The sequence below is a fragment of the Theropithecus gelada genome, chromosome 3 (assembly GCF_003255815.1).
Source record: "Theropithecus gelada isolate Dixy chromosome 3, Tgel_1.0, whole genome shotgun sequence".
Classification (NCBI taxonomy): domain Eukaryota; kingdom Metazoa; phylum Chordata; class Mammalia; order Primates; family Cercopithecidae; genus Theropithecus; species Theropithecus gelada.
In genome coordinates this window covers 108,140,122-108,154,137 of record NC_037670.1, presented here as the reverse complement: position 1 = coordinate 108,154,137, position 14,016 = coordinate 108,140,122, and the positions used below count along the sequence as shown (strand labels likewise).

Here is a 14,016-nt window from a genome sequence, read left to right as displayed (position 1 = left end):
TCCTTTCAAAAAATTTGCATATTTACATATTCTTGAGAGGAACCACCCCACAGATAATAATGGGAAAAATGAAAAGATAATACAACTGGCACATTTGATAGCATCCTTGGCTTCACCCCTTACCCCACACAGCTTGTTACTGACGATAACTATGATTTCTGTTCCTGAATAACATAGGTGTGCCAGGAGGCAAGGCTGTTGTAGTGTCACATTCCTACCTTTGTTTTTCTGGCCGAGTAAATTCAAACTCCCCAGTACTAATCTGTGGACTTTTTAAGTGGATGATTCTGATAGAATCACTATTTATACTTCTTAAGGGTATAGTGAGTTCAGGTGATCTGTCCAATAAGTATCAGAAGAGCCAGACCATTGGGGAGCTGCTGGGAGAAGTGGAAAATGTCACCAAAGATCAGCCCATCAGAAACCTCAAGGAAAATGGAGGTCACATAGCTCATCCCACTCCTTGCAAGGAAAGCTTCTTACAACCAGCAAGAGCCAGAGTCTGCTCTTTTGTCTACAGCAGAAGAAATGCTCTTAAATTTGACCCCCAGACATATGTGAACAGCAAGTATGAATTATGTTAACATATTCCATTACTTTCACAATTTGAACTGAGATTAAAGAATCAGTGCCCAGAAGCAAGAAGGGCTAATTTTCTTCAGCAGAGAATGAATTCAGAGCATGGGTTCTCACCCCTAGCTGCACGTTAGAATCACCTGGAAAGCTTTAAAAAACTACAGATGCCTGGGTCCCACCCCAGACATTCTGGCTTAATTGGTCTAGGGGTGTCCTGGGTCTGAGGCCAGGCTTGAGCAAATCAGAAGTTTAGATGCTGATGTATTTGAGCATCAGTGATGCTTTCTGCATGCTGACTACTGAAAGCAATAGTCTAGCTCTGTCATTCTCCAAAGGTGGTCCCATGGTTAGCCCTGTAAACATCACCTGGAAACTTGTTAGAACTACAAATTCTAGGGCCCCACTCCAGATCTACTGAATCAGAATTTCTAGGGTTGCGTATCAGCTTATTAAAGCCCTCCAGGTCATTCTGATGAGCATGAAAGTTTGAGAACCACTTATCTAAGTCAAGTCATTGTTGCTCAAAGTGTGTTCCACAGAGCAGCAACATTTGTATCTCCTGGTGCTTGTTTGAAATGCAGAGTCTCAGGCCACCCCCACACCTACTAAGTCAGACTCTGCATTTTAGCAATATTCCCGGGTATCTGTATGTGCTTTAAAATTTGAGAAGCACTGGTCTCGGAAACACAGGCCAGTTAGTGTCTCAATGGACTTCAGTTTTAATCTTTCAGAGGTTTTATGTAAAAAAAAAAAAAAAAAAAAGCACAGCCAGAGCATAGAAGGGAAGCTGTGAATCCATATTCTGCTACTTCTGCAGCAGGGGTTAATGTGCGATCTGTCAAATAGGTCAAGCATTGACTCAAAGAAACCTTAAGAGTAGGTAGAGTTGTTGTGGCAGTAGTAAAAGCAGCTGCTGTTTATCATATGGTTACTATGTGCTTTATAGGTATACTTGCATTTAATCCTCGTAGAAAACCAGCAAAATATTCATTCATTCAATAAATATCATATTACATAAGCACATATGTGAGATACAGTTCTAGGCATATCCCTATATTCTAGAGATGTAGCCACCCCTGCCATTATGAAGCTTAAGTCCAAAGTCAGACAACAAACAAAAATAAATAAGGTGATATACAAGAAAATCGTAGGTAAAGATGAATGCTATGAAGGAAATAAAGTAGGGGAAAGGAAGGAAACGAAGGGTGGTAAGGAAGTGCTACTTGAGATCAGGTAGTGAAGCAGGGGAGCCTCTTTGAGGAGGTGACATTTGAGCCGAGACACGAAAGAAGCAAAGTCATGAGCCATGCAGATGTTTAAGGGAAGAACATTAAGGAGTATGCAGAGTTGACGTAATGTGAGTGAATGAATGGTTAGAGAGAAGTTTGGAAGATCACTGCAGGCCAGTTCATAAGTTATCATATAAGCTACAGTAAGTATTGACAGACAAGGAAACCGAGCAGGGCTTCTCAAATTTAGGGTGCCTGTGGATCACCTGGGGAACGTGTTAAAGTGTAATATGGAGTCACTAAGTCTGGGGTGGGATGTGAGTTTCTGCATTTCCAACAAACTCCAAAGAGATACTGATGCTACTGCTCTGTAGGCCACAGAGTAAACAAAGGGATGCAGCGGCTGAGAACTTACTAAACAGCATGCTCAATGTCACACAGCTGGTAAGTCACAGAGGCAAGATTTGAATCACAGATGCCTGATCCCAAAGTTTGTGCTGTACATTAGTTGCCTCTGAGATAACCTCATGCCTGATTCACCTGTAACCAGTTCTGTGCAGGATATTTAAAGAGCCTGGCTGAGAAAGGTCCTGGCATGTGCTGTGTTTATAGAAGAGCCATTTATCCCCTCTTATTTTCAAGGAGAAACAGCAAGGGAAATTGGATGCTTTGGTAACTATTGATACTTTGTGCTATTGTTTATGCAATGTTTAAAAAATATAAGATATAATCAATCCCTGACATCTTAGAGAGGAATGATATTGTTGGTGACCATCTTGGGGTGCAATATATAAACAAGCATAAAAATACCCTCGAGTCTCGAAATCTGATGCATTATATTTGTAGTATCTAATCCAAGGAAGCCAGTTATTCACCAAGTCCTGCAGTCATACCCCTGCCCTGACCCATTTGCACCCATGCGTTTAGTTCTTTTCACCACACAGAAGATGCTTGGAGTTCCCAGATGTGGATGGGCTTTGGGGTGTCAGAGATACATGCAGTGGGTTACTTGCTCAAATCAATGAAGCCTCAATACGAAACAAAACAAAGGGTGGGGGTGTGTGTGGAGTTTGAACACTTGGTGTCAACTTTCCTTCATGAAAGCAGTCATAGCTCCCGATATTAAACAGATGTTTGCAGGAGAGGATGGTTCCTCGCTTTCTCTTGTTGTTTGATAGTCACTGGGGATGGAGGGGATGGAGGGGGAACATGTTCTGTGTATGTATTGTATATGCTCTTGCCTTGATGAATGACATAGTTTGGTTTGGTTTGTTGCCCTCCCCTTTTGTTAATTCTCTGTGTTCTTTTTCCTTTGTGCTGCACAATTAGGACCCTGCAGTGGGACACAGACCCCTCAGTGCTCCAGCTGCAGTCAGACTCAGAACTTGGGTATATGTCTGCTCTTTTGTTACTCCTTTTATTATTTCTTTGCTACAGTTGCGTTGAAATGCTGGAGCTGCTGTTACTCTTGTGTTCTCCCCTTTTGTTGAACTTCTAGTTTGATAAGTTCATTTCCTTCTGTTAGTTTTCCTTAAAAAGCTTTGAAGAAAGTCTCTCTTTGTGGAAAACACCACAAAAAGATGGCTTTTGCTTTCTCCTTATTAATTCCTATTATTGCAAAACAACACTCCCCCAAACACAAATCAAACATAAACCCACACATCTACTTAAAAGTGGGGCACACAAGTTCTGCAATGGGAGATGTTTGACTTTATCATAACCATCCTGCCCTTTACTAACAAGTTGCCTTAGGTTAACTTTTGTCTAAGACCAGTATTAAAATATTGTGTCTTGTTTGTTTACTTTTCTTTTCCGTTTTTGGGGAACTCACAATAAGCACTTAATTTGAATTAAGTTTGAACAGTTAAAGATTCCTGTTTAAAAAGAAACAAGGAAATTAATTGAATACCTTGATCTAAAGATATTTCAAATCCTTGATGTTGAGTTATGTCTCCTATGTCCTACATATCATTTTTTTTCAGATGGAAATTTATTATCACAAGTTAAAAGAAAACTTCAGAGATGAAGACTTGGAGTTGAATAAAACACACAAACATATCCTAGAAACTCAGTTTATTTCCATTGTAGCATTGGAGTTAGCCGTAGTCACACATGAGATATTTCTAGTGGCGTGCTTGTATCAGCTGGTCATCAAGCTCAGGAGAGCTGATTGTGCATTTCTCTTCTGAGCTTCACATTCAGTTAAATCAGCTGGAAATCAACCATGGTGGAAGTATTTACACCACAGAAATTGCCTCCTTTCCTACAAGCAATTTATTAAGCACTTACTGACAGAGCACTGGATATCTCTAAGTGAATAGCAAGTTTCATAACCACATTTTATGGAACCATTATCTTTTCTTTCTGAATATAAACTGACATATCCCAAACCAGGCATTTATTTACTTATTATTCATTTTGAATTCCTGAGATTCCTGGGCATATATCTCTGAGGTGTTATCAGTTTCAATGCCTACTGTAGGTATAAAAAGAGGTTGAAGGGCTATTTGCATGTTAGGTTAAATGCCATCTGCCTGTGATCCTTTGTGTATACAAAAATTCTTAGCTGATTCATGACAATACTAAGCCAAGGAAATATCCTAACATTTAGGTAACCGATGCACTATTTCTTTTTTAACCTTACTAAATTCTTGGCTATTTAGTTGTATAGTTCATTTATGTTATATTTCAATTTGTATTGTTTAAATAACCAAGAGATATGGCTTAAATAAAGCAGAGAATATACAGTAAGTTATAGTTCAGGGGAACTTCAGAATGCAGTTCTTCAGAATTACATTGTGTTAAAAAAAAAAAAAAAGGCGGGGGAGAGAACTGGCAGAGACTACCCCATGCACTTAAATTAACAGATTTTTAGACAGATTGCAGCAGTGTTAAATTGCACTTGCTGATGTGGAATAGTTTGGAATTTTCCCATTTATATCTGTTTTCCAAGCAAAAACTCACTGTTGACTATGCAGATTAAAACTTGTGACTTACTCTAGGGAGATAGCGTATCTGTGGCCCCACCTGGCCTGCTGCATTATACTTCAGAGTGAACCCAGTGCGTCGGAGAGAGAAGACAGGAGACTTTCTGTTCACTTTCTAAATACAAACCGATGTATCCCAAACTAGGCATTTATTTATTTATTATTCATTTTGAATTCCTGAGATTCCTGGGCATATATCTCTGAGGTTCTATCAATTTCAATGCCTATTGTAGGTATAAAAGGATATTGAAGGAGTATTTGCATGTTAGGTTAAATGCCATCTGCCTGTGAGTGAGTGGCTTATCTTAGAGAGTTTGAAGGCATTTTCAGAGAATATTTGAGAGATGGCATTATTTTAGCCATGTTACAATTTCAAATATTGCCTTAATAAAAATTTCTAGATTTTTCTAGAGAGTTTTATTTCACCTTCTTGAGTTGTGGCATGGGAATGACCATAGTCCATAGCTTGCTCTGTCGCTTAATTTAACGCCTTTACTGAAGTATAACTGACTTTAAATAAACTACACATATTTAAACTATTCAAATTGATGGTTTTGACATGTATACACATCCATGAAATTATCACCGCAATCAAGATAGTGAACACGTTAGTCATCCCCAAGAGTTTCCTCATGCCCCTTTGTAATCTAAACTCTTGCTTCTTCCTGTTCTTCTCTATCCCCCAAACATCTGATCTGCTTTCTGTCACTATACCTTAGTTTGCATTTCCTAGATTGTCATATAAATGAAATCATCCAGGAGGTACTCCTTTGACTGACTGCCTTCATTCAGAAGGATTATTTTGAGATTCATTCAGGTTAAGTGTATATAAACAGCTCAATCCTTTTTATTTCATTGTATGGATATACCACAGTTTGTTTATCCAGTCATTTTTTACATACATTGGGTTGTTTACAATTTTTGCCCATTACAAATAGAACTGCTATAAACATTCATGTACAAATATTTTAATGCACATATGCTTTCATTTCTTTTGGGTAAATACTTCCCAGTAGAGGTATTTATGGTTGAATCATATAGTAGATATACATTTAACTTTTTAAGAAATTGTCAAACTGTTTTCAAAGTGGTTTTACCATTATACATTCCCACCAGCAGTTTATGAGAGCCTCAATTTTTCCACATTCTTGACAACACTTAGTTTGCGCTTTTTAAAAGAAATTATTAATTTGTTAACTATTATTAAAGGAGTATAGTGGTATTTCATTGTGGTTTTAATTTGCATTTTCCTAATGACTAATAATGTTGAGTATCTTAGTTGCTTATTTGCCATATGAGTATCCTCTCTGATGAAATGTCTGCTTAAATCTGTTAGTCTTATATATTGTTTTTGAGTTGGGTTATTTTCTCATTATTGATTTTGAAAGTTCTTCCTGTGTTCTGGATAAAATGCTTTATGGGGTTTATAATTTGTTAATATTTTCTCTCAGTCTGTGACCTGTCATTTTCATTTTCTTAACAGTGTCTTTAAGAAAGCAAACCAGCAAACCATTTTAATTTTGACTAATTACAATTTACAAATTTGTTCTTTTATGGATCATGCTTTTGTTAACATAATTTTGATTTTTAAGTGATTATTTTAATATTTGGTAGAATACAATTCACCTGTGAAATTATTTGGGTTTGGAATATTATTGTGGAGGAGGTTTTTTGTTTTGTTTTATTTTGAGGCAGAGTCTCACTCTGTCACCTAGGCTGGAGTGCAGTGGTATGATCTTGGCTCACTGCAACCTCCCAGGCCAGAGACAGATACCTCTTTGAGATACTAATTTTATTTCCTTTAGGTATATATATATATATCCAGAAGAGGGACTGTTAGATAATATGTAGCTCTAGTTTTAGTTTTTTGAGGAACTTCCATATTATTTTCCATAATGGCAATACCAATTTACAATCTTATCAACAGTGTACTAGGTTGTTTTCTCAATATCCTTGCCAATACTTCTTATTTTTTCTTTTTAGTAATAGGGATCATGATTATATCGCATTATAGTTTTGATTTGCATTTCTCTGATAATTAGTGATGTTGAACACTGTTTCATATACATATTGGTCATCTTATGTCTTCTTTGGAGATAAGTCTTATTTAGGGCCTCTGTCCATTTTTATATCAGGTAATTTGTAATTTTGCTATTGAGTTGTTTCAGTTCTTTATATATTTTGGGTATTAACCCCTTATCAGTAATATGGAGTAAAATATTATCTCCCATTCTGTACATTGCCTTATCATTGTAGTGGTTGTTTTCTTATTGTGCAGAAGCTTTTTAGCTTGCTGTAGTCTGCTTGTCTACTTTTGCCTTTGTTGCCTGTACCTTTAGTGTCATATCTAAAAAATCATTGCCAAGGCCAATGTCAAAAATCTCATTTCTTACGTTTTCTTTTAGGAGTTGTATAGTTGCAGGTCTTACATTTATATCTTTTATCCATTTTGAGTTGTGTGTGTGTGTGTGTGTGTGTGTGTGTGATGTAAAATAAAGATCCAATTTCATTCTTTCAAATATGGATATTTAGTATTCCCAACACCGTGAATTGAAGAGACTATCATTTCTCCATTTTGTATTCTTGTCACTGTTGTGGAAAATTAGTTGACTGTGGATGTGTGGGTTAATTTCTGGAATCTTCATTCTGTCTCACTGACCTATATGCCTGTTTTGGTTACAGTTCCATACTGTTTTGATTAATATAGCTTTGTAGTATAATTTGAAATCAAGAAGTGTGATACCTCTTGAGAATACCTTTCTCAAGATTGCTTTGGTTATTCAAGGTCTTTTGGGGTTCCATATGAATTTTAAGATTTTTTTTCTATTCCTGTGAAAAGTATTTGAATTTTGGTAAAAAATTGCATTGAATCTGTAGACTGCTCTAGGAAGCAGGGACATTTTAATAATATTTTTTTTTAATTCATGAACATACAATATCTTTTCATTTATCTGTGTCTTCAATTTTTTCATAAATGCTTTATAGTTCTTTTATGTAGAGATCTTTCACATTCTTGGTTAAATCTAAGTATTTTATTCTTTCTGATGCTATTATGAGTGGAAATGCTTTCTTGATTTCTTTTTCAGATAGTTCATTGTTGGTGTAGAGAAACACTATTAATTTTTGCATTAATTTTTGTAGAGTCCATAAAGTTTTCTACATACAAGCTCATGTCATTACAAAAAAAAACATTTTGCTTCTTTCTTATTTGGATGACTTGTATTTCTTTTTCTGTCTAATTTATCTGGCTAAGACTTCCAATATTATGTTGAATAGAAGCTTTGTTTCCTTTCTCTTTTTCTTTTTATTTTTTGAGACAGAGTCTTGCTCTATCACCCAGGCTGGAGTGCAGTGGTGTGATCTTGGCTCACTGCAACCTCCACCTCCCAGGTTCAAGCAATTCTCCTGCCTCAGCCTCCCAAGTAGCTGGGACTATAGGCATGTGCCACCATACCTGGCTAATTTTTGTATTTTTAGTAGAGATGCAGTTTCACCTTGTTGGCCAGGCTAGTCTGAAACTCCTGACCTCACCCACCTCGGCCTCCCAAAGTGCTGGGATTACAGATGTGAACCACGGCACCCAGCCTCCTTTCTCTTTTTCTTCTATGTAGCTTCTATAGGTATTTTCTTTGTGGTTATTATGGGACTTACATAAAATTTATTATAGTAAGCTGATAGCATTTTCTCTTGCATATAAAAACTCTACATTTTTATCTCATTTCCCCCCACATTATGTGCTATTGGTGTTGTAGTTCATATCTGTTTAGAATGTGTGTCCATTTACATAATTTAGTTATAGTCATTTTTAATTCATTTGTCTTTTCACTTTTATATTTGAACCAAAAGCTGTTTACCCACCACCTTTATAGCAATACAGACTTCTGTTTTGTCTATATATTTACCTTTAACAACAGAGTTTATACTTTCTTTTGTTTTTGTGTTGCTGTTTAGAATCCTTTCATTTCAAGTTGAAGAATTTTCTTTAGTGGTTTTTTTTTTTTTTTTTTTTTTTTTTGAGATGGAGTCTCGCTAAGTCGCCCAGGCTGGAGTGCAGTGGTGCGATCTCGGCTCACTGCAAGTTCCACCTCCCAGGTTCACACCATTCTCCTGCCTCAGCCTCCCAAGTAGCTGGGACTACAGGCGTCCGCCACCACACCTGGCTAATTTTTTGCATTTTTTTAGTAGAGACGGGGTTTCACTGTGTTAGCCAGGATGGTCTCAATCTCCTGACCTCGTGATGCGCCCACCTCGGCCTCCCAAAGTGCTGGGATTAAAGGCATGAGCCACCGTGCCCAGCCTCTTTAGCATTTTTTGTATGTCAGAACTAGTGATGGTAACCTCTCTTAGCTTTTGTTTGTCTGAGAAAGGCTTTATTATCCCCTTCATTTTTGAAGGACAGGTTTGCCTGGTATTGTATTCTTGATTGGCAGTTGTTGTTGTTGTTTTTTTTCTCTTTCAGCACTTTGAATATATCACACACTCCCTTCTGGCCTGCATGATTTCTACTGAAAATTCAGCTCATAGTCTTATGAGGGTTCTCAGGTAGATAACAAGTAGCCATTTTCTTGTTTTCAAAATCTTCTCTTTGCTTTTAACTTTTGACAATTTATTTACAATACGTTCTTGGTTTGGACATCTTTGGGATTTTCTTATATAGTGTTCTTGGTGTTCTTCGGGCTTCCTGAATCTGGATGTCTTATTTCCTTCCCCAGGTTTGGGAATTTTTCAGCCATTATTTCTTTTTTTTTTTTTTTGAGACGGAGTCTTGCTTTGTCGCCCAAACTGGAGTGCAGTGGCCGGAGCTCAGCTCACTGCAAGCTCCGCCTCCCAGGTTTACGCCATTCTCCTGCCTCAGCCTCCCGAGTAGCTGGGACTACAGGCACCCGCCACGTCGCCTGACTAGTTTTTTGTATTTTTTAGTAGAGACGGGGTTTCACCGTGTTAGCCAGGATGGTCTCGATCTCCTGACCTCGTGATCCGCCCGTCTCACCCTCCCAAAGTGCTGGGATTACAGGCTTGAGCCACTGCGCCCGGCCCATTATTTCTTTGAATAAGTTTTCTGGTTCTCCTTCTGTGAGTTTCATAATGCATATATTGGTCCACTTGAAGTTACCCTGTAATTCTCTTAATATATCTTCACTCTTTTTTATTCTTTTTTTTCCTTTTTGCTCCTCTGACTAGAGGATTTCCAGTGAACTGTCTTTGACTTTACTTTACTTCTCCTTTCTTCTGCTTAATCAAGTTTGCTGTTGAAACCTCATATTGAATTTTTCAGTTGAGTTATTGTATTCTTCAGGTCTATTATTTCTATTTGGTATTTTTAAATATTTTCTATCTCTTTGTCAAGATTCTCACATTGTTCATGCATTTCTCTCCTAACTATTGTGAACATCGTCACGATCAACATTTTGAATTCTCTGTTGGGTAAATCACATGTCTCCATTTCATTAAGGTAGGTTTCTGAAGATTTATCTTGTTCTTATATTTGGAACATATTTTCATTTTCTTTGATTCTTTGTGTTAGTTTCTGCACATTTTATAAAACAGCCACCTCTCTTAGTCTTCACTGACTGGTCTCATGTAAGAGACCATCTTCATCCATTAGGCTAGCTAGAGATTCTGGATGCTTCCTAATCCTTTGTGCTTCCAAACTGCAGTCTGTTTCCTTAGTGGGCCCAGGGTACAAGAGTATGCTAAACCCTAAAAGAGTTCTAAGATTGGCAAGATTGGAGCCAGTCTCTTGAGTAGGAGTTGGAATAATTGATGTATTAGGTAGATGTTCTAATGCATCAATTTATTCCAGCTCTCCTTATGCATCTCCAGCTGTCCTTAATGCATCTCTCCTTAGGAAGAAGCTGGGAACTGGAGTTTATCACCCACTTGCTCTGCACTGAGGCAGGAAGAGGAACTGTGGTAAATGCCTGTATGCTCAATCAGACTGCAGGCTGTTTTAAATCATTGCTTTACTCTCTGTTATCTCTAGGGGTCTAGTAAATGGTAGGCCCTTCAGCTCTCAGAGCAGACAAGTTAGAGGCCAGTTCCTCTGGTAGCGACTAGAAAAGTTGAGGGTCTAGATGGGTAGTTTAAGTTCTCCTAAGGAGAAACTATAGGCTTGGTTTTATTTCTGGAATGATTTGTGGGGAGGAGCCATGGGAAGTATCCTCACATTCACTTCAACTTCCAGTGACTAGTGACTGCCTGCCCTGTTAGCTCCAAGAAACAGGCAAGTCAGAAGCCAGATCCATGGGTAGCAGCTGGAATAGTCAAGGTACTAGATGTATAGTGTGACCCCTTCCAGGGAGAATCTGAGAGCTGTGCATTTTGTAAAATGAGCTGGCAGGAGGAGTCATAGGAAGAGCCTGCAAGGCCATTCAAAACCACTGCTTTGTTCTCTGGAGACTCCAAGTGACCAGTGAATACTGGGCCCTATCAGCTCCCCGGTTAGGTGAGTTAGTAACCAGACTCCCAAGCAGCAGATGAAAAAAAATCAGGTCATTTGTTGTGTAGTCCAACTCCTTCCAGGGAGAAGCTAGAGGTTTGATTTCTTTGCCAGAGTGAACTAGAGGAAGGAGCTGTGGGAAGTGTCTACATACCCATTTAAACTCCCTGGGGACTAGTAATTGCCTGCCCTGTTGACTTCCAGATACAGGCTAGTTAGAAGCCAGACCCTTGGGCAGCAGCTGGAAAAGTCAAGGCTTTTGATGTGCAATTTGACCCCTTCTAGGGAAAAGCTGGGAGCTGGGCTTTGTTGCCTGCTCACTCTGTGCTAAGCCAGTGGGGAGAAGCATGGGAAACGCTTGAGTGCCTGTTTAAAGCTGCCTCTGTTCTCTGCCATTCCAGGGGTCTAATAAATGCTGGGCCTCATCAGCTTCCAAAGATAGGCAGGTTAAGAGTCATTTCCTCTGCTAGTGGTTTTAAGAGTTGGGGTACTGTATGTGTGGTACAAACTCTTTACTCCTCAGGGAGAAACTAAGAGATGGAGGTTCTCCACAATTGTATAGTGCTGGGCTGAGGGTAGGGTTTATGGTGAGAGTGAGAATATGTCTCAGCTTTTCTTACCTGTGCTGAAGTGGGAATTTTCTCAGCCATCCAGTATACAGAAGTCTCTCCACTAGTTTCTGTATTTTTCTCAGAGGATATCGATTCATGTATATATTTATTTGATGCTCTATGGGTGGAGTGAGAGTTCTCAGCCTCCTATTCTGTTTTTTTGCTGAAGTCCTCCTGCATGTTTGGTAATTTTTAAATTTATATCAGACATTGTGAATATTTTTTTTTTAGGGTTCAGATACTTGAATTTCTATAAATTTCTTATGATTTGTTCTGAGATATGGTAAATTAACTTTGACCAAGTTTTATCTTTTAAGGTCTTGCTTTTCAGATTTTTTAGTTGGGACAGGAGCAGTGCTCAGCTGAGGGCTAATTCCTGCTACTGAAGTAAATCTCTTACATGTGTTCTACACATTGCCCCATAAATCTTAAGGTTTTCCAGTCTGGCTGGCGTGAACAGAAACTATTCCTATTCCTGTGTAAATGCCCAGAACTGTTATCTGTAATTGTTTTCAGGTCATTCTTTCATTGGCCTCAGGTAGTTTCTTCACATAAATGTACTGATCAGTGCTGAGCTGAATTCTCAAAGTTAACCTTCTGAGTCTTCTTTTGTGCTGATTTCTTCTGTCTGCTGTATTGTCCTGTGAATTCTAACCGCCTGGTCTCACTGGACTGTGAACTCTGTCTCTACAACTTAGAAAGTCTGCTGGATTTCACCTGAGTTTCCTGCCTGCACCATGGCCTGGAAACTCTCTCAATGCTGTAACCTGGGGCAGTTGTAGGGCTCCTCTTGCTTGTGTCCCTCCCTCATATATCACTGTTCCTCATTGCCTGATCTCTAGTGGCCTGTAAGTTGTTTTATTCAGCATTACCTTTTTTAAAGTTCAGGTTTCTGGGTAAATTTGATCTCTATTACTCCATTTTAGCCAGAAACACAAATGTTGTGTCACTTGATTCCGGTTTGTATGTTAACTATGTGATCAGCAAAGCAAATGGCAGCAGAGAGAAAAAAAGGGAGATGATACGGCTTTCAGAAAAAAAAAAATAACTTCAAGAAAATTGTAAATAAAATGAGAAAATAAGTGCAACTCAGCTTTGCTTTTTTACCAGGGAAATACATATGGAAGTACCAAAAATGCTTTGCTTTCTTAAGCCATTATAATAGGTTAGGTGAATTGAAGATACTGAAAGGGGAAGATGAAATAACAGGATAAAAAGAGTAAGCTAAAGGATCACAGGAGAGAAAGAACTTGTATAGCTTGGAAGTGAATAAATATGTCATTGAAATTTGGAACTAACTGCAATGGGAAAATTTGAGGGAAGGATTATGTTTAAAATGTTTTTTGGTGTGTATTATGAAGAGAACATAAATGCAAATATTCCCACAAGATTACCTATCTTCCAGAAGATGGGCTGAGGACAACATAAGAAGAGCAGGGCTGGGAGAGAAGAAAAAATTCTCAACTTTAAGTAGATATCAGTGAGCAATGAGGGTATTTTGTGTCCCTCCACTCCAAATTATTAAACCTAATACCTTATGGAATATTTAATGGCTTCAGAAGCCTCATGACTATATTTCCTTTACATATTTGTATATCAAACTCTTGATAGAGTTTTTAAAAATATTAGGAAGGAAAGAGAATGAAGGAAAACCGTGAAGCTGTGAGCAAGGATTTGGCTGTTCCTTCACAGAAGAAAGAACTTAGATTTTATTTTCAGTGTTTGAGAGACACTGTTAATGTACTTGCCCGATGGACTCTTCCTGCCTGCTGCACAGACAAAACCAGTTCACTGAGACCAAGGCATTGCAATAAAGAATTTAACTGATGAAGGCCTGCTATGCCACGTAGGAGACAGAGTTGCTACTCAAATCAATCCCCTGCAAAATTTGGAGGCTAGGGTGTTTTAAGGATAGTTTAGTGGGTGGAGGGTAGAGGAATGGGTGCTTCTGATTGGTTGGAGATGCAATCGTAAGGGTGTAGAAAATGGTCCTCAACCTCTGAGCCTGTTTTCTGGGTGGGGGCTCCAGGACAGACCGGTGGAACCCAAGAGTCAAGGGTCTGGGTGGGGCTATTGTCATGTGCGTCCCTGTGAAGAGACCACCAAACAGGCTTTGTGTGAACAATAAAGCTTTTTTTTTTTTATTTTTTTTATTTTTTTATTTTTTTTTCTTT

The 14,016-nt window shown here is 38.4% G+C and overlaps 1 protein-coding gene across 5 annotated transcripts in view; it reads left to right on the top strand.

Moving 5' to 3' along the window:
• Nucleotides 1-14,016, top strand: part of DYNC1I1 (dynein cytoplasmic 1 intermediate chain 1) — a 319,991-nt gene that overhangs the window by 53,553 nt on the left and 252,422 nt on the right. For 3 of the 5 annotated variants that reach the window (XM_025379445.1, XM_025379443.1, XM_025379444.1), the window contains exon 5: nt 3,135-3,194. The exons of the other annotated variants lie outside the window; for them this stretch is intronic. In XM_025379445.1, the coding sequence (XP_025235230.1) occupies nt 3,135-3,194 (60 nt within the window). The remainder of the gene's footprint in view (nt 1-3,134; nt 3,195-14,016) is intronic. 5 annotated transcript variants of the gene reach the window in all.